The 20972-nt window shown below is 32.6% G+C and overlaps 3 protein-coding genes across 4 annotated transcripts in view; 1 reads left to right on the top strand and 2 right to left on the bottom strand.

The window, feature by feature from the left end:
• The first annotated feature begins 92 nt into the window (after positions 1-92).
• On the top strand, positions 93-14274 carry LOC100745193. Its single transcript, XM_033324330.1, has 21 exons — positions 93-1382; positions 1543-1691; positions 3135-3279; positions 3524-3879; positions 4031-4493; positions 4821-5519; positions 5854-6257; positions 6543-6732; positions 6910-7112; positions 7917-8201; positions 8291-8368; positions 9286-9467; positions 9568-9656; positions 9744-9801; positions 9885-10011; positions 10082-10200; positions 10289-10357; positions 10446-10506; positions 10630-10845; positions 11009-11179; positions 11252-14274. The coding sequence occupies exons 1-21, from the start codon at positions 781-783 to the stop codon at positions 13747-13749; spliced, it is 7164 nt and encodes a 2387-aa protein (XP_033180221.1). The 5' UTR covers positions 93-780; the 3' UTR covers positions 13750-14274.
• A 349-nt stretch (positions 14275-14623) lies between these two features.
• Positions 14624-17096, bottom strand: LOC105681804 (ornithine decarboxylase antizyme 1; the record flags this gene model as incomplete). Its single annotated transcript, XM_033324386.1, has 4 exons — positions 14624-16175; positions 16328-16484; positions 16575-16824; positions 16965-17096. Coding segments are annotated over 3 exons (498 nt in total), but the record flags the coding sequence as incomplete, so codon positions are not given.
• Positions 17097-19889: 2793 nt separating this feature from the next.
• The window catches only part of LOC100749739 (myosin-2 essential light chain), a 2243-nt gene continuing 1160 nt past the window's right edge, over positions 19890-20972 (bottom strand). The window contains exons 3-5 of one of the 2 annotated variants that reach the window (XM_012393117.3): positions 20682-20722; positions 20246-20551; positions 19890-20140 (exon numbers count right to left, since the gene is read on the bottom strand). In XM_012393117.3, coding sequence (XP_012248540.1) covers positions 20034-20140; positions 20246-20551; positions 20682-20722 — 454 coding nt within the window. In that variant the 3' untranslated portion in view covers positions 19890-20033. The remainder of the gene's footprint in view (positions 20141-20245; positions 20552-20681; positions 20723-20972) is intronic. The other variant, XM_012393118.3, reaches the window with a different exon arrangement.

Here is a 20972-nt window from a genome sequence, read left to right as displayed (position 1 = left end):
CTATGAGCGTTGAAATACTTTTGTGAGCCGCTGTATATCAGAGGATAAATTTAATCAATTACATAAATCCTGCATCCTTAATTTCATTTCAGGTATGTACCTGCAGCGTAAAGTTGTATTGTGCGAGTAACCCAATTAGCGGCGTTCATTCTGCGCGACCAAGTCGCGTGAATAAACGCGAGAAGAAAGGAGCGCGTTATTTGAACATCGTGATGTACATGTAACCAGGAGAACAATGTGCCGCAAGTGCACATTGAAAGAGTTTCTTCGTGTCTATGAGTAGAGATCTACAACAGAAGAAGGAGAAGCAACGGGCAGAGAAACGTTTCTAACGTAATAGCGGCTTTGGAGAACACTCTTTACATTTTGTATAAGAGAGCATTGCTGTTCGTTAGTATTCTCAGTCAAGTTTAGATCGTTGAATGTTACAGAAACCTAACTAGAAAACTATCTCATTTCGATTAAAGTATCTAGTGTAAGATGTATGGCCGCGTTATCGATAATGTCATTACGTTTTATAATAATAGTGAATCCGGTTATTTGCCGTTCTAACCGATCGAATCTTTATTTGATTAATCTTTCGACTAAGAATATAAGCAAATTATAATCATTCGTTAGACCGATGCTAAAATGTTTAGACCGAGTTACATATCTTTGCCACTCGTGTTCCAAATTTTCAGTATTCTTCAACAATGTTCACATACTCTGTGTCTTACAATTGATAATCGTTTAACACCTACCGGGAATGGTAATTCGTATAGTAAAACGTATTCGTAGAAAATGTGTTTCTGTTATAAATATTGTAACGATAAAAATAGATCTTTTGATTTAGATTGTTTTACAAGGATATCCATTGGTTCTAAGTTACCCGAAATGGACATCGCGTCACGAACTAATGCCATGAGTTTAACGGAATGTGAAAATAATTGTTTAGGAAAGAAGCATGATTGCAATGCGTTTTCATTTGGGTACGGGATATTGTCGATATCGCGAAAAAATTGTTTAAATCAACGTAACATTTTATCGAGCCACCGTGGCATTTTACCAATCGATACAACGTTCCCTTTCTTTCACTTTCTTTTTCTTTCTAGCGTTGGTGTAAAGGGTAACAGTACCTGTCTAATTAGTCGACAGATACCGGCATTAGAAAATTTAGAAACCGATCAGGAGTACGATGTTTACGCGAAAAAACGACGAGACTCGATATGGTGCGATTTTGACCGTTTCTATAAAAGTTTCGTACGCGAAGATGAAAATCGTTCAACGAAAGCAAATAAGCTTATTAGTAAAGGATCCATTATAAATAATGATAATCCCTTCTCAAAATTAATACCAGAACCAATTTCGGTATTGGCACCACATAATACGTTAACATCTTCAAGGTAATTCCCTTTTTATTTCTCTCTTTACTTTTAACGATAGAAAATCATATTCACGATCGGCAAAGAAAATATCCACAGTTTAGTGATCAGTAATCTACAGTGCATCGAACGTAACAATTTAAAGAAATCATGTAAAATGATATATTTCTGAAATTTCAAGAAACAAAAATGGCATGACGAATCATGGACGTATTGGTAACTATGGTTTGCTTATTAATCACGATCAACGATTTCTTTCCGAGGACAATAATCGTAGTGTTCTGGATATTATCGGAAACAAAAATAAAGAAACATCGCCCACACCTTTCGGTAAGTTGCAATATTTTATGCCCCACTATATATATATACACTGCTTAAATACATTACTAATAAATACATTTTTGATAGTGTAATTACGCGACTATCGTTACTATGATTCCTAAACATTTCTATTTTATGTGATAATAATTGCTCAATATAAATAAACGTGTTATAAAGTTAGTATTTTCTTAGAAGCGATGGCTCATCGACAAAAAAGTACTGCATGTATATGTAAATGACCAATTTTTTCGAATCATACTACAATTAGAATGATCGAGCTAGCTGAAATAATAGCATCTTGTATCCTTGACGTATCTCGAAGGACGTAAATAATAGAGCTTGCTTAGTTTTAAAGTGACATAATTTTAATGTATGAAAAATTAATAGTAAATTGATAATGAAACAAAATGGCAAGTAATGGCAAGTAAAAAGTATCTTCCATATAGAATTCTAACGTATTGAATACAGACTCTATCAAAAATTATAATACAATTTTAAAATTCGATAAATAAAATCGAAGAAATTCAATATCATAGCATACGACTAACTTGTTCTGTTTGATGAACGAGCCATGAATATGTGAATTTATATAAATATTCGCAGTACAATAATAAAACAACTAGAAGATAGAAGCAGCGAGAAGCATTCAATTTGTAATAAATATCGATAGATGCCTCGATACTTACGGTCCTCGCTGTATTTGTGAAGACAATCGTTGTATTTGCATATTAAGAAACCAATTCTTCCAAACAACCTTTAGCAATCATCATGATGTCCCTCCTCCAACGTGCGAATATTTCCTCCCACTATTACATCCGAAGCACTCACTTTTCTATAAAACCATGCTGGACTTCAATTTCATTATTACTTTTTACACGTTTTGGTGTTTCCATCGTATACAGTTTTACACATGTTCGGTATCTCTTGAAGGGTGTAGTGTTCTCCGTTCATACTCAATAATACTGTTAATACATAATAAATGTAGCTCGATATAGTTGGAAGAAGTTGAAGAAGATTTATGGAGGAAGTATGATCACGAAAATTAATATTTTTGTGTTTGTTACGAAAATCATCGTGGCCAAAAAATACAACGACTTTAATTATTTCGATTAAGAAAAGAGAGTCTTTCTGAATTGGCTGTGTCGGTTTTAATAATTAAAGAAACAAAAGCAGATATGTTTAGAAAATCGTGGTTTTGGAGTCTCTTTATCTCGCTGCTTCTTCTTCGTACGATTCATAGTTCAACGATCTCGAAGAGAAGTAATAACGATGATTTTGCACGTAAGTTTACAATGCTACGACAGGATTATCCAAATCCTAATGCTAGGATTTTACATATTCATTTATTAGTAAATGTTACGCAAATGTTCTCGTATTACGATCTGTTAATGTTGCGTGTGATATAGATGTATGTATAGCTTACAATTAGATAAATATGTTTCAAAAATTTAGTTATAATTTGTCATCGAAAGCTGCTACCTGGCAAGAAAATGATGGGATTATTCATCGAGCGTATCGTCAATTGTGAAAATCTACAGGATTGTTGTCGAGCATGTGATTACGAAAAGACTTTTGTGTGTAAAGGTTTTAATCATAGGTATGTGAAAATGTCTCTATACACGTTATCGCTCTAAAGTAGACAGACAATTGCTTATTTTTGACAAGATGCATTTTAATTACAAAATTAGAGATAAATCGAGATACAATGATCTTATTTTTTATAATCATCGTAGCTGCGTGCGATAGAATATTGTAGTGTTATTGAATTGGTTTTTAAAAAAACTATATGCGATAACGAAATTCAACTATGGATTATAATATAATTTTCCCGTAATTTGAAGACGTAGAACCGATGATTCAAAGTGCACATGCGAATTGACATCAACACCATATTTTCGCATGGATACCAATGAAGATTTCTCAATTGATTCTTATTACGATTATTACGAGAAGGTTGACAATTGCCCTTCCTCAGCATGGCATGATAACGGTATACCACGTTGGAAAAGCTATGTAAAAAGTTCTCGAGAAAATAGTCAAAACACATGGTTGGACCGTGAAAATGCGAATAAAGATTTCGTGCACACAGATCATTCGATCTATAAAGAGAATTATCCGCTATATCGCGAATCAGCTTATGATTTTTCAAATGGCCTCGCACGATCTGGCAAACCATTTCATTACGAACAGCCTCATGGTAAATAATTCTATTTAGATTATGATACGATACGATTACGATGTAATTGAAGGAGAGTAGTGATATAAGACAGAGTACACGAACGAAACAATAATCTAACATATTTTTCTCGTTATTAATGAAAATACTACTTTTATTTCAAACGAAATAGGTTTTACGTCTCGTTATCATGATTTGAATTGGAATCGCAACTGGAAAGAATCTGAGTCTCGCAATCCCGATATCATTAACGACAATACCTTTGTCAACTCTCGCGTTGATTACGATAAAGGATATTTTGACGCAAAATCGCCACGTTTTCCCAATTCACGATTAGACTATCCTCTGACACAGGAATATTCCATTCCTAACGAGAACGAGCAATTTTATGGGAAATTGTACAATTACGGCAGTGCATTCGGCTATAATGATAATTACGTGTCCGTTCCAAAAGAACCATATTATGAAAAACACGAGACATCACAAATGACACGAAAATGTTCAGTGAAAGCTGCCTCGGGTTCAAAATTAAGCAGAAGCGTCTTACGAAAGACTTGCGCGGCACACGATTTTGAACAATGCGAAGAGTTTTGTACCAATGAAACAAGTTTCTCTTGCGAAAGCTTTGCTTATAGGTAAGCGAAAGAATAGAAGAATTTTTACTGATACCTAAGGGTTGGGCATTTTTTATTTGAAATAAATATAACGCCAAATAACGATTAAATAAATCAAATAATAAATGATTTAATAAATGTTGAATAACACGAGAAACTTGTAAATACGGTAATTGATGAAATACTTTCACAAATCACTGCGTGTTTAGCTGCTTTTGTCTCATCGAACGTTAAAATTCAACAACTCCGTCGTAGTTGAACATCAGTGACCTCGTTCTCACTAGAGAACGTCGAGGTCACCTTTCGAATTATGTTATGTTATTAATTTTATTCTTTGTATTTATATAGATGCAACGTGGCAACCACGAATCCTACTGATAACTGTTTACTAAGCGATCGTTCCTATCAGGATCTAAATTTTTACACGGATCTTGAACCAAATCGCGATTACGATACCTACGTATTAACGTCAGATGCTAAGAACTGCTACTTAAAAAAGTCAACAAATCGATATCCTTTGGAAGAATGTTTCTCGAGGATCAGAAGTGGATTTACCATGCCGATGGATGTCACGAAGAAATCAATATTTGTTAATGATTTTGGAGAATGTCAATTTGCGTGCACCACGTCGCAAGAATTTGTTTGTAGAAGCTTCGTTTTCAAATATGCGATGGACAATCACAAAGTGTACAGTCATGAACGCGTATCACCTAACTGTTTCTTAAGCGATTGGCCGGCAGAAGAAATAAATCCTATCGATATGCCAGATATGGATGGTGCTGAGTTGTATGAAAGAAATACATTATCTTATGGTTGCGAAATGCATCCTTCGTCCCTATCAAATTCGAATGCAATTACTCCGTACGACAAGGGATCGTCTCAATCGCACATGGACGAACTTTGTTATTCTGAATATCATAGACCATGCAAATTAATGTCTCACGCAGTGATTTCCTCGATGCGAGCTGTTACAAAACAGGATTGCCGCCGAAGGTGTTCGACGATGAGAAACGCCGGTGTGGTACCTTGTATGTCGTTTAATTACATGTGAGTACTTCACTTTCGATGAGTATTAATATGTAGTCTGCGAATGCTTATGCATTTAGGGGAAATTGAAAAATGCGAGAATACACAAAATGAGAAATCATTCTTTGCCCGGTTGTAGCACGATTACAGTGACATCCGCTATAAAATATCCAAAGTATAGTAATCATAATAACATTTAGTAGGCGAAATAAATCTTTGCTTGGATTCCATTTCTTGAGTCGTGCCCATAAAACCAGGCACACATAATAATTTGCATAAACATCCGCAGTCTGTTAGTATAGGTATGTATAGTGTTGAAAAAGTATCGTACAATAATGATTAATTTCATTCGTAGCATTACTATCGATAATACACGGAGTAACTGTTTTTTAAGCGACATATCAATACGAGATCTAAGGCCAAATCTGGACTATGTTCACGATAATGATCACACATTATATACATGGAAAGATTTTGATCCATATTGTGGTTTAATCGCGAATGCTTTCAATACGACAAATGCACCAACATTTGAAAATCACGATCAATCACATCCTCCTGAGTTCGGTTATCCGAATGCTCAAAGAACACCCGAGAGCGAAATACATCACCCTCATGAGCCAGCTTCCTATCATCCCACTCGATGGAGAAATAAATTTCGACCTGATGAACACGATTACAAACATAAGTTAGCTAGTGGAGACAACGCATCCCCTCTTGAACCTGGTACTTTCGAATATGGACATAACTTTTTCCATTGTAAGTATTTCGATGACCTTATGTTGTCAAAGTGAACATTCTGAATAATTTTTTCTTATACATAATCGCTGGTCCTCGCTTTCAAGTATTCGAAAAAAATTTCAGTTATTTTTACGTTAAAATTACACTATATTTAGGCTTAAGCACACGCGTTTGTATATAGCTGAACCTCGACCGACATAAATCATTAATGATAATTATTCTTAGTATAGATGAAAAAGGAAAGCCAATGAGTTATAGGTTGAACTACATTAACATCGCTATATATTAATTTTATTTGAATAGCAACAAACCAGCTTCCTCCATCTCGACGTTATACGGTAAACGGTTCTCCTTGCAAAAACGGCACCGTCTGTCAACGAAATGAGATCACTGGATTCTGGTCTTGTGAAATTGAAAATGAATATGGTAATTGGGATTACTGCTGCGAACCTAGTCATCAATGTGGATTTTCACAAGGATATCATCATCCTTGGTACGATTAATATCGATTGAGTTAATTCCATTTTATTTCCATTTTTCTTCGTTTTTTATCATTAATCGTAAACCGTATGTATTATAATCCAAATTTTAAAAGTTATAATACAAAAGTTCTCTAATAAAAATATGACAGTCTGGTAATAAATAAATAACTAATTAAACAATCTTGTAGGTGTTATGTGGGTCCCAACGAAGATCAATGGAGACCTTGTAGCGAAACATATTATCCATATCATTTTACAATGGATCATACAAGTTATCGCCAATCACCATTATATACCGCTCGTCATTGGCCAGTAATTTACTTCCATGAAACATCGCCACCAAACTGTTCTACCAATAATCCTAACGTTAAGGAGTCATGGAAACTACAGTGATAGAATCTTCCAATAAAAAAAGAAACCTATCCTCATTGCCGTTTTCGCATACAACATGTACAGTGTCTTCTTTCTTTATTCATTATCAGAATTTCCTTTAGGTGATAATAACAATTATTTTCTCTTCAAATAACAATTTCGAGATAAAAATATACTTTATGGACATTATACATTTCCATCGCAATTCCGTTAAATTAATAAATGGATAATTACGAAGTACATAACATATATTTGTTAAGATGATACTAGTAGACTTATAAAAAAATACAGAGTATTACACAGAATCTACCTAGATAAAAAACCCTAATTAATTTCAAAGAAAATAACTAAAATGTTCCGTGACTTGGGCAAACAGTTTCTTATTATGTATATGTATGTATACTGTATACATATAACCTAATATAATCATGTGTATAAGATTTAATGACAATCCTCCTATTTCGTATTTCAATTAATATAGAAAAGATAATTACAATTTATTATGAGTCGTAGTGGTATCTAAGTAATAAATTTATCTGAATAATTTATGCTAAAGATTTGGTTTTAATTTAACAAGTATGTACTTACTTACTTATGTAAATACGTATGTACTCTGCATAAACATTAACCATAGGAAACTGAAAATTTGATACGCCAACTAGTGACAGCAAAACTAAACTACTGAGAGTAGGTCGAGTATCCAGTATCCATATTATTTCATATGATCATGTTTAAATGGACACGTTGTGAAAAACGAGTGCTTTTAAATTCATTTAATGCTTTTAAATTGATCAGTGTAGTAAGAGTCACATAGTTATTTAAGCAGTTATAAAAATTAAAATGGAATTTTCTGCCAGAAAAAATAAAAGTAAAGTATATTGCTGTGTGTACGGTTGTAACAGTCGTGCATGTAAACATGACACTGTCCGTTTTTATCATTTTCCCCGTGAAAATGAAAACTTAGTTAAATTAAAAAACAAATTAAATAAAGAGGAAATTATTGACCGCTTCAGTGCATGGGTGAAAGTTTTAAAAATGGGCAAGAGTGTATCATCGTCTATGAGAGTATGCTCATTACACTTTACAAAGGAAGATTTTATCCCATCAAGTATTATTATAATTATATATAGAGTTGGACATAAAATTTACGATTTTTTAAAAGTCGTGTCGGAAATTTACCAACATTTTTTCTTCTAGATAGTCGCATACGTCGTTTAAAAAACACAGCAATCCCATCAGTCAACCTCCCGAGTTCTTCAATTAATACACAGTTTAGTAAGTACATCAACAGATACATAAAAGATTAAATAGAACAGCTCATAAAGAACATTTTTTTAATTAAAAAAATTCTTAATTGTTAGAAGCTGGCGATTATTTAGAATATAGATAAATCAGCTGATTTAAATAAATGAACAGAAAGACCAAAGGACCTACGTTCAGTAGTTTGCCATCTTACCACCAGAGCATGGTCATATAAATAGATTTCGACACTCACTAGGGAAAACCGTCCGAAAATTGAGTTATGAAAAATCAACATAGAAGACAACAGAGTTCTCGTTCTTGCGAGACAGAAGTGAATAGAGTGTCCTGTTTCTATTTGAGACACTTATAGTATGTCATGTATAACGCAGAATATAAACCTTCATGTCTTCCATGTTGATTTTTCACGACTCGATTTTTGGACGATTTCTTTTATGTTTTTAGTATACTAGTGTCAACACTTGTCTATATGATTGGTGCACTGAAATCTAAGCCACGCCTCCATTAAGTTTCTCATCCATCACAGAGGTCGCCGGTGTTGTTCGTAACTTATATTTTCGCCATTGTGATTCTATCCATTATCTGGTTATCTTCGGATAGTCGCTGCCTTAATCATTATTATGTTATCGTTATCACCTTTGTTAATACAACAGCATTGAACGTGTTGTGCAGTGCTGTTGATCATTGCCACTGGTTTCATTATGGCGACGCCGGTGACGCCGCCATCATAGTTCATTTTTGAGTCGATCGGATGGTATCACATAAACGAAGTTACATGTATAGAAAACCCAGCAACAGTTCACTCATTATTTTAGTATGAAACCCATTTTAGTCCGAAAAGTGTGAAGGTATTGTCAACGTTCCTTGCGGAAAAGCAGGCAAAAACATACAGTAAAATTTTACTGAAGTTAAATATATGTTACTTCCTGTAGGCAGTTCTGCACATTGTCAAAAAATTGTTCATACCACAAAAATGCCGAAAACACGACTGATTACGCGTTCAATAACGAACAGTCGACCACCTCACATGACTTTAAATTTGGAGTGTTCAGAAGAGCCTCTCAGCGAAGCACAGTTAGTGTTACGATTAGAACTCAAAGAAAATTATGACAGAGTATGTTTTATTTGTTTTCTTTAAACAATTCTCTTTTTTTTTAATTTTATATGGTAGATTCAATTTTCCTCTAATTTATTATTTACTTATATACCTGTAGGTTGCTGCCACTTTGGAGGAATTGGTTAAAGATCATGGAGGTAAATTGGTATGCCAAGCAGGCAATGTCAACGGTTATCAGTATACATTGTAGGTATCATTTTCTACATAGATGTTATCTTTTTGCAATTGCTGCTCTTTTAGCAAACTCAGTGTTTGTATCTTCTCGTATACCAGGCCTTCAAATCCTGCTCAAGCGACGGTTAAAAATAATTCACAACCTATTGTCAATGTAGTAAGTGTTATGGATATTATAAACAATATATATATGTATTATACAATTATCATTATGTCTTTAAAAAGTGATATTGATTACAGAATCAAAATAAAAACCAATCTATTAAATTGAATGTATTAAATAATGCAAATGGATCTCAGGGTAACATACAATTGGTTGTGGATTCACGAATGGGAGTTATTCTTGGATCCGTTGCTCAGCCTCAAGGTAAATAATTGTTTATGATTGTTTATTGTGCATATACAATAAACCAATAGTAACAAGTAATAAATTTTAGGAACTTCTATGACCAATGTTTCATCAGGTTCAGTCTCTACTTCAACATTAACACCAAATTCAACATCCACATCTACAGCTACAACTATATCTACCATTTCACATTCTCAAACAGAAAATGTATAAAAGTTTCTCATTACTTTATTAAGCTCTAACAAGTTCTATTTTGAAGAAAACTTATTTTTTCTTTTTTACTTTTTTTTTGCAGTATAAGTATACTCGTTCCGGACGCAGAACGAAAGTGCTCGAAGTACAGCAATCTGATATAATAGAGGAAGTATGTTATGCGTAAATATCGTTTCACTACCAGATCTTTTTTCTTTTTTTTTTTGTTGAACTGATCCCATCTTACTCTAATCATATAGCCCACACTAGTACCTCGTGGAAAACAGAAATTAGGATGCTCGACGCATGTTGTTACACCAAGTAAGTTCCATTTGATCACTTTGAAATATACCTTCAGTAAGATATAAAGCATCTATAAATTTGCTATATGCTAATTACGTATGCTAGACACATAGCTTCTGCAAATTAAATTTAATGTTTTAGCTACAACCAGCCCGCAAGGTGTTACTAATCTCAGAATAAAAACTGTAAGTAAACAACAGGTTACACCGACAGTGTCATCAACATCAGCTACGATAAATACGACTACAGGAACGGTATCACCAACGATAACGGTGTCGGCAACAACAACAAAACTGGCTATTGCAAAACCAACTGAGCATACGAGTATTGGTGGAATATCAGTTGGAAAAAGTGCAGGTTAGAGGAAGAATTTATGTGGAATTAAACGCTTTATGATTGTCATGTTGATTGCTGTGTATTGACTGGGAAATCGAATTGACGTTAGAGATAATTTATCTGCAGTCAATGTAGTAGACAAATAGAATTTTTCTGCTTTAATTCCAATAATCTTTTACTTTAGCTTGCGACCAAATTGACGAATCGAAGAAGAATCTTCCAGATGGAAAGGAAGTAACTTTTAACAAAATAAACGGAGGCAGAACATTTCCTTCGTTGGTCATCGTAGCTAGACCGAATCTTCGTACAAAGGATATCGCGCCAATAGTAGCTCAGAAAGAAAGATCGGAGTTAGGTACCTATTAACATGGGTGTGATTATCGGTTGCCACCCTTTTCTTTATATAAATTATTAATGTACGTTTCAGATTTGAAAGTCAAGAGCGTACTCATGTACTCGGCTACAAAATTTGCTGAATGGTTGATACAGCAAGGGTTGGTAAAGTCTGAACAATTTTGTACGCAACATAATAATAATAATTATCAGAGGAAATTGAAATTAGGAATGTATAGTGATCCCGGTACATTTCCATATTCGGGAGGATACGTTTGGATTTCAGAATGTTGTCCAGATCGTTTTGTTTCCCTCTTTTCCGGTTCAATTTTTCAGAGTGCTACATATACACCTACCATTCTTTTAAAATTAATTTATCATTGGGCATGCCAAACAAATGTTCAAAATGTTACTTCCTGGGTAAAGGTATCAAATGTATATGTGAAAAATTTTTATACACATTTACGTAGTGTTTGTACTGCCGCAATTTGCGATAAATTTCGTAAAATGGGAGGTAAAAATTCCGTGATACAAGTTGGTGTAATTAGCTTAGGTACAACATCGCAGGACGGAAATTTACGACAAGTTAAAGTCGAAGTACTTGGTGTATTGCATTATGCCACACTTGATTTAAGATTAAGAGCGTGTGATCCGGTGCAAGATGGTGATAGGTCATATAAACGACGGTTCAATAATATTTTACACCCACTGAAGGAGTGGGTACACCCGGATACGAAAATTATGACCGACTTCACCGTTGATAAAAGCACTCTTGAAGAAATGGGTTTTAATCATGTTACACAGTCAGCATTTTCTGATCAGGGTCCTCGAAATTTTATGAGCAATTATCACATTATGGAATATTTAAGAAAAATTGTCCCGAGAATGTTTCAAAATACTCTTAGTTTGCTTAGTAGACAAATGATACAACAATTTTTGGACGAATTAGTATGGAGAGAAATGTACGGAACGACTGCTGCCCGAGCATTTGACAACATTATCGAACATATCGCAGAGCAAACTGGAATCGAGTCAAACGAATGTCTCATAGATCGTTTGAATAAGATAGGTGCTAATCCGTTTCATAACTGGTCTTACTCAAATACGAATTCACCACCATTGACACCACTTATGACGATAAATAAAGAAGAATTTTTTTCGGGCTGCGAAGTTTTGATCCCAAGTAGTAGCAACATGAAACAACAAGAAACATTGCCTTCCGTTCAAACAACGAAACCTGGTCCGAAGAGGGGACGAAAGAGAAATCCAACAACAGCCATTAGCCCAGAGCCAGAGGTGAAAAAAGCCATCTACGATTCAAAAGGCATCAGAGAAATAGATAAGGAATGTAAAAACGATCAGATACAGTTGCAAGAATTTTACTACGCTACTATGGAAGGTGATAAAGCTCTTCTTTTAAAGGAACATAAAAGTTCCCTATATTTTAAATGCTTTCTTTGCGCTGCAATATTGCGTTCAAATACAGATGTAATGGAACACACTATTGGCCATGTGCCACCACAAGTACCCGGACAATCAAATTCTCCTGTATGCCGGTATTGTTGCACTGCATTTTCATCTCAACATCAGATGATTACACACATTACGGAATCACACAGCACTTTTGGTCATTCTGACAGTGACATGGTTGTTTGCGCCATTTGTGAACAAAAATTCGGGAACACTGGTCTTCTAATTAACCACTTATCGTCGATGCATTGTCCTTCGGAGATGCCTTACCGATGCGAAATTTGCGGTTATCGTACTTCCAGTCATAAAGACGCTATTGATCATTTCTATCGTGGTCATGAAAAGGGCGAAGGGTTACAGTGTCCTTATTGTTTGAAAGTAATAGATTTTGCAAAAGAAGGCAACCCCAATGTTACCAGCGTTCACGCATTCTTATTACATATGCAAAGACATGTTATCAGAAGGGAACAAGGACGTGGAAATAAATGTTCCAAATGTTGTCTTTGGTTTAATCAGAAAAGTTCATTAAAAAGACATCAAAAGGAATTGCATGACTCTGTGTCTAGTACAAAGGTTGTTCCGTATTCACTTAGTAATAACGGAATAATGATTTCAAAACAACGATTTCAAAATAGACGATTTGAAATCGATAGTCCAGTTACGGAATTACCACACGATGAAAGAGTTAAAAAATGGATCACTGGTCCAATTACGGTGAACGTTCCAATTGAACATCTATCCTGTAAAGAATGCGAAGAGGATATAGATGAACAAGATCATTATCCAGGTGAACAAATATGTCAATTGTGTCGCTACGTAACTTGTTGTTGGCGTGCGTTTAAGGAACATCAACAACAAATTCATAACGAACGACCGATGACCAGTTTGGTAGTTCCTTCTCCTCTTATTAATATTCCATTAAATAAAAAGATGCGATGTTCATGCGGTTATGCAACAACCGATGGAAATCAATTAGCCACACATTTGATTAAATGTAACAAAGTGTCTGGTTACCCGGTTGAGGATACAGCACCATCCGGTATGTTAAACAGTTTAGGTTTGGTACCAAAAAATAACTCAGATGAAATAGATATTGACATTAAAAGGACTAATTTACTATAAAATAAAATGAAGTGAAGTACAAGTTTTTGAATTAATTAGGTGTCGTAGATGATAAGTTGTATAACTGTTTAGAGAATTATCCAATATTTCAAATCGTTCTAAGTTACATCTGTGTAATTAGTGCAAGATAACAAGTTACTTGAATAAGAATGTTTTAAAAAAACATCTTATAAATCGGGTCGATATTATATCATGTATTGATACATTCGTTTTCACTTTTATTGCTTACTTTCGTACTCTGTTATTTCAATTAAAGAAACCATAAAATAACCATGAATAGAAATTTCATTCATCATATTGTTACTAAAAATCTTCAATGAACATAATTTAAATCACCAACACTTCATATACGCCATGCAATCTGTATTGTTTGGAAACATTGCTAATATTACTACAATAATAATAGAATAAAACAATCATTGAATTATGTTATATCAATATTATTAATACGATTATATTGCTGAGTTGTACCTTTATATGAAGTAATAAATTATTATTACACGAGAAGATACTACAAGTTTAAAACATGTATCTAAGTATATAATTCTTTATATAGTAGTGTTTGCGTAGTTACAAAAACTCGATATTTTATCGTTGTAGCTATTCGGAAAAATATATTCCAGAAATTTATTTCTTTGACTTTCTAGACTTTCAATAGGTTTCAAGTTTCGAGTTAAAGTGAAAAGCGTTGAGTATAAGTAAGATACAGAGAAAAGTTTGTTTAATATACGAAATGCAGAGTTTCGAGGTCACCTATCACAATGAAGCTAGTTACAGGAACGGACTGGTGAGGATATGGAGCTTCTGCTAAGTGGGGACTTGAGCACTACTTTTATGTGCGTGTGTGGACATTGTATATACAAAGGTATACATATAAAAGTTAATTTTTTCTTTAATTCTTCTGATATAGAACGAAGTACAAAATTTATGCATTTTTCTAAAGTTTTATTTAGCAAGAGTGTTTTCGGTAATTCCACAATAATAAATGTAACATACATGTATCTCCATGTAATCAACTATATCAATACAGTATACAATACTAGTTAATAGAACGCAGAGTTTTATTTTCAATTGAAAACTCAAGATAAATCGTAAACTATTTGCGTTAACGTATACTAATTCATTATTCTGTACTTATCTATATTTCTAGCAAGCTATTAACACTTTTTTTACGTCATTTAACGTCATCTATTATCAAGTCAACACTAAAGAACGCATTTACTAAAACAAACTCCACAATGTTAATTGATTCGGGTTACCAAAGATTATAATTATAATTACAATCATTAGAAATATTATTTAAATACCTAAACATAATAAAGCAAAAAGAAAATATCGACCTAGTTACAATTACAACGATCGCTACCAGTGTGTAATTGATTGTTTTAGTAAATATTTTAACGAAATATTTTAAATATTATAAATATATCTTTTAATTGGGATTATGTTTAGAATTATGTTTTCACATCTCATTACAGATACAGAATGATATCAAAGTTTCATAAATTGTATCACAAGTTGATGCTTTATTTGAACTAATCTTTATTGGGAAAGTAATGAATTTGTATACATCATGTAAAAAATACAAGTTAAACAAAAATTAATTATTTAAGACAAACCAAACACTAGTTGCGCATCGTTACATGTATAAAATATCTGTATATGTGTATATAGAATAATAATACTTACAAATGATTTTAAAAATGTATAATAATACAGAATAAAACGCGGTAAAATCCAATTTGATACAATTAACATTGAGATTTATTAGTAGTAAATTTCTTTTATAATTTGACGTTTCATAGGTTTATGTAACTTTTAAGCCTTGATACCGTCAAATTTTTTACGTGGGAAGCTTCGTCAGCTGTTCATATGATCTTAACATTGTATTCAAGAGAATGAATCGACATTTCCGCCCACAACCTGTTATGTTGGCGATCTACATATACCCGACTATCAGTTTCGGTTTGTTCTGTATTTCTCCGTTTTTCTCCGTACATCTTCATGTCTCTCTCGCTCTCACACTCATTCTCTCTCTCTCTCGCTCGCTCTCTCTCTCTCTCCCTATATATATATGTACGTACGTATACATATAAAGATATTTCTCTTAAATTTAACGCCAAGGTGCTGGAAATGTTATTTTTGACATATTTTACATACTTTACATCTTTCGAAGTCGTTAGTTTCTAATACAATAATTTATTTTATGATCATAGCAAGTTGCGAAATGAAAATTTTGAATTTTTATATATTTTTTCGTGAAATCCTAAACTTGTGATTTTTCTTAGTAGTAAATAACATAAACTAGCAAAGAAAATAGAAAAGAAAGAAATTCCGTTTACTATTTAAGACCTTTGGATTGTAATTTATTTTTCGTTCCGATGGTTGTAGAACGTATACGTTTCCGTTTATGTACTTGTTAGCCCCTGTAATTGAGAAAAAGGCAAAAAAGAAAAAGAAAGTATAGAAAAACGATAAGAGTTACTTGGAAATAGCAAAGCTTAGAAGCTTAGATCGACAAAAAATGGACTGGTTAAAGTGATAATATTTACGCAAAAACAAAAACAAAAAAAAATACCTGTGCGTTAAATTTGAAAGAGAAGTCGAGCTTCTGGTTGACTACTCGATGGCATAGAGCATGTAGAGATTGCCAGCATCACTGCCTGGTGGTACCAAGGAGTGAGTCGGCGGTAGTACAGTGAAGCCCAAAAACATGAAGGTACGAACCAGCATTGCTAAACCATAACAACAAAGTGTTTTAGACGAGAAACTTTTCTCCTCATAATCATTTTCATTGGAGTCAAAGAACGGTTGACGACAAGTACCTCGATCCGCTCTGTCTTTACGCAGACAAATGATGATATTTGTACATCGTAATGTTTCTTCAGCGTATTCCAGGAGAGACACGAAACCTTCTTTTGAACCTTCGGGTAAAAGGCAGCTTGGCACGCGAATATAAAGACAATGACGCCATACTACAGTTTCCCATTCAACGGATGTGCTTTCCGTCAAATGTAGAGTAAATGTCAAGCGTAATGATTCGCTATTTCGCACAGCTTTCAATAATTCATCCTCCTAGTAACATGATTGGAATTATACATATAAACCTTATAAACAAATATAGAGAAAATTTAAATATAGAAAATATAATACTTTAAATAGTATTATGATATAGAAAAATATTTTCATGCAATATAATAATTGTAAATACGTACTTGAACAATGTGGGAGCTCACAGAGAGCTGACTCTGCTTGATCCCCACGCCGCGGCTCTCTGTGTTGACTGTAGATACAGACAATGCGGCATGGGGCACATCAGGACCACCACAGAGGCCCCACACCCAACGTTATACAATAATGTTGTTGGAATCTAGAGCCTTCCTCTAAACTTTCGTCCATATATTTACTTGACATGTCACTGTAATTCCATATATTCCGTCAATTCATATTTTATATGCCTAAAGTATATATCAGTTGCAAAACTTTATTTGTCAATTAAATTTTATTGTGCCCACGATTAGTTATGTTATCATTATTGTCTGATATACTTTTATTACTGAGTAATTAAATTTCCTTTTTTTAATTATCTATCAGGTTATTTATATTTTTAAGTATTTTATCTTTCTTTGTATATATTTACATTTCACTTCACAATGTCTTAAAAAGATAAAAATTATATTCGTTTTTCGTTTCTTGGAATCTTATACTTGCCGCACGTATGTGGCGCGTAATGTATTAGATAAGGTATTCATGGAAAATCATAGAATTTCGAACTCAAACATATTAATAAAACCGGTTGATATGAAATTGACAAATATATCGTAAATTGAAATTAATTATAGAATAGTTCAAAGGAGCTAACAAACACATGATTAATGTTAGCGATAGAGAATTTTTTCAACATATATATATATAACATTTCTTCATATATATATATAGCATTTCTCGATAATGAAGTGAACTTATTGAGGAAGATAATTATGATTAAGACTATGTATGCTTAGATACGCTTGTAAATTTAGATATCACTGTTTATTGTAAGTACATTCGTTATCAACGAGTTTCTACTAAGTACATTCAAATTTATCTTTGTACGATTGTGAAACGAGGAAAAAGACGAGATTAAAATTGCATTGTGGATATTTTTGTTCAGACTGCTAATTATATAAAAACTGAATATGCATTTTCATAAAGATTCGTAGTGACTCATTTCGTCTTCCCGTTCGATTTTATATGATTGGTTATCGTTCGCACCGTAATAAAAATAACGCAATTGTCACCGTGGAAAATTGATGATTTCACATTTATTACTTAATGCTTGAAAGAAGTAATTAATTACTATATATTTTATTTATATCGTTACAGTAAAATTAGTTTGTTTTGACAACTATTTTCTTCTAACTATGATTTAATATTGAAAGTATGATTATATCATGATTTTATTCCACACATGCCAACTTCTAGACTACAATAAGAATTATGTAAGAAATCTCTATGCTTTGTCTATATACTACACATATACATCTAATGTACGATTATTTCCGTTTCAGTATAACAGTTTGTATTATATATATACGATATTGCTAATTAGTAAAAACTGCTATAATATCAATGCAACCTCGATATTTATTCTTATGAAAAGGAATTTATTCGGTCGAAATAAAGTTGTAACAAAATTTGTTTATTAGATTTTTGTGCTTTACATGTAGAGAAGAAACAGCTGACACGTACAATGTGTCGACGCATACGCGCCGATTCTACGTCACGCGATGGATGTTCACGATTCACGTGGCAGCGTATTATATTATGGAAATAATACTTTCAAAAAATTATAGGTCGCGTTAAAATTTCATTATCATTTTATTTTCGAACCATTAGTTTTAATTAGTTTGTATTTGTTCTATCAAATCACTTTACCCCAAAATATTATATCTCTTTAATGTATAATTTTGTTTATAAGTATTCCTAGCATACAAGAGAATATAACAGTGATTATAAAATACATTATAAATCCGAAGATTTTTACTACTATCAAGGTAAATGATAGAATCGAAAGGTAATGTGAATTATTAATGCGTTGTTTGCATATTTCTGAAGTACTTCTGATGAAATTTTTATTCATGAAAGAAAATAATGATTTTCGACATTTGCTATTAATATAGCTTTTATAAGAAGTATTTTGGTTGAAGAAAAATTGTAAGGATAACATAAATTCCAATAAATAGAATATAAGATGGCGATGATCAAGCAAAGGCAGAAATGGCGCAGTAGTCGCACGGTACTTACCAATTGCTGGATATTAAACTTGGCATTATTATGCCTTTTTTAGTACTTCCACAATTACTTAATGGTAAACCGGAGTTAATACTCATACTTCTTTCTTCGTAAAATTTTGGCGGCCGTAATTTTTACTTTTCCACAATGAAATATTCGCTAGACCAGCGATCGCTATCCGATAAGAGTTATCGTAGAGTTACTAACACACCAAGGCAACCGTGCTATTCAGGCGAATGAAACGATACTGAAGCGCTCCTCCTTAAATGTCGACTTCGTTCGATTCGATTCGAGTTATATCGAGTCGATACAAATCGATTAGATTTTTTCATTCATAACATTCTATTTACACAATTAATAACTTTTAATGAGCATTTAAAATATTAACATCTTTATATGTGAACTAATGAAGATGTCTCTCTTTTAATATTTTTCGGGAATGAGGTGTTTATAGATATATTTCAAAAAAGTACATGCCCTGTTTTTTATTTCAGATAATTAAATGCATAAAAAATATCTAAATTTTGTACTTAGGTTTCACTTTTAATAAATTTTATTTTCGTCAGTGCACAATTCTTCATATTTATAAATAACAAGAAAGGATATTTCCATTTACATACAAGTTCTAAATGTATACTGATATATAAAATTAATGACAAATATTAAAAATAATTACTCAAATTAATACATAAATTAAAAGATTTATGGGATAATTAAATCCTTTCCTTTCTTTAAATTTCACATTAGTTTCAATTTTGAATATTCTCTTTTATGAATCCTTCACATCAAGGCATAATATATTATATAAACAAACAAAAGGAGATTAATGTTATTCTATCCTCCTAATAAAGCATTATATTGGGATGTCTATTATGTATAATCTTATGTAGTATTCAATAATAATAAAATACAATACAAGTAAATAAAAGGAATTAAATGCTTGAAAAATACTTTATGGCAGATACAAATTTCTTTGATTGATAATTACTTGTATCTAGTAAGATGGGAATTTAACCACACATCACTTGTCGAACAAAATCTTCATAATTAATGTTACCCTGCGAGTCTTCATGACCAGCCAATAGGGTTTCAACTTCTTCATCACTCAGTTTTTCACCTACCAAAAAATACAAGTAATTAATTAGTCTGTGAATTAGAAAATGAATTATATATGATATGATCATGTAATGAATAATTACTAAAAAAATATTGTCATACATACCTAGCGTGGTTAAAAGGTGTCTCAGTTCAGCAGAAGAAATGAAACCATTTCCATCTTTATCAAAGTGACGTAATCCTTCTATAAAATCGTCAGCTGTATCAGATGTGCGAGCTTTGCTTATAGCTTGATAAATTGGTAGAAACACTTCAAAACTAATACGTTCATCAAGTTTGTGTTGATGAGTAAATTTTTTAACATCTGACTCAGTTGGATTTTGTCCTAGAGCACGCAATGCATCGCCAATTTGGGCTACGTGAATTTTTCCATCTCCTCGACTGTCAAACAGTTGAAATGCCTCTTGAAATTCTATATAGTAAAAAGAATTTCATAATCATAAATAATGGATACATAAAATTATACTTTACATAAATATGCCTAAGTAAGTCAAAATTTAATTTAAAAGATGATAGTTTCTATGAATAATAAATTTATTTACCCTCAATTGATGACATCATTCTGTTAGCTAATTCTTGATAACTACAACCATACATTGTGTATTTTAAATATGTATATGTATATATTTAAGTATATATTAAATGATAAGGTTCCACCTTTTAAAAGATGAAACGAATGATGATAATTCTAACAAATACGCATAGAAATCCAAATAATATATATTAAATATTGTACTGTATTTTTTTCAAACAAAGATAACAATACAGAATGTCAATAAATCTTGAAGTTTGTAACACAATATGTATATGTATATATATATATATATATATAT

The sequence above is a fragment of the Bombus impatiens genome, unplaced genomic scaffold (genome assembly GCF_000188095.3).
Source record: "Bombus impatiens unplaced genomic scaffold, BIMP_2.2 scf_2222, whole genome shotgun sequence".
NCBI classification, from domain to species: Eukaryota; Metazoa; Arthropoda; class Insecta; order Hymenoptera; family Apidae; genus Bombus; species Bombus impatiens.
The sequence above is the reverse complement of the archived record's forward strand: the minus strand, read 5'-3'. Positions and strand labels throughout refer to the sequence as shown.

Bases quoted from the DNA above. Each gene is read 5' to 3' on its own strand.
- LOC100745193 (XM_033324330.1), top strand. From the start codon at position 781: ATGTGTTTCTGTTATAAATATTGTAACGATAAAAATAGATCTTTTGAT. The intron at 7,113-7,916 runs GATAGAATCTTC...TAGTTATTTAAG, and splicing joins GGAGTCATGGAAACTACAGT to CAGTTATAAAAATTAAAATG. The intron at 8,202-8,290 runs GTATTATTATAA...TTTTTCTTCTAG, and splicing joins GGAAGATTTTATCCCATCAA to ATAGTCGCATACGTCGTTTA.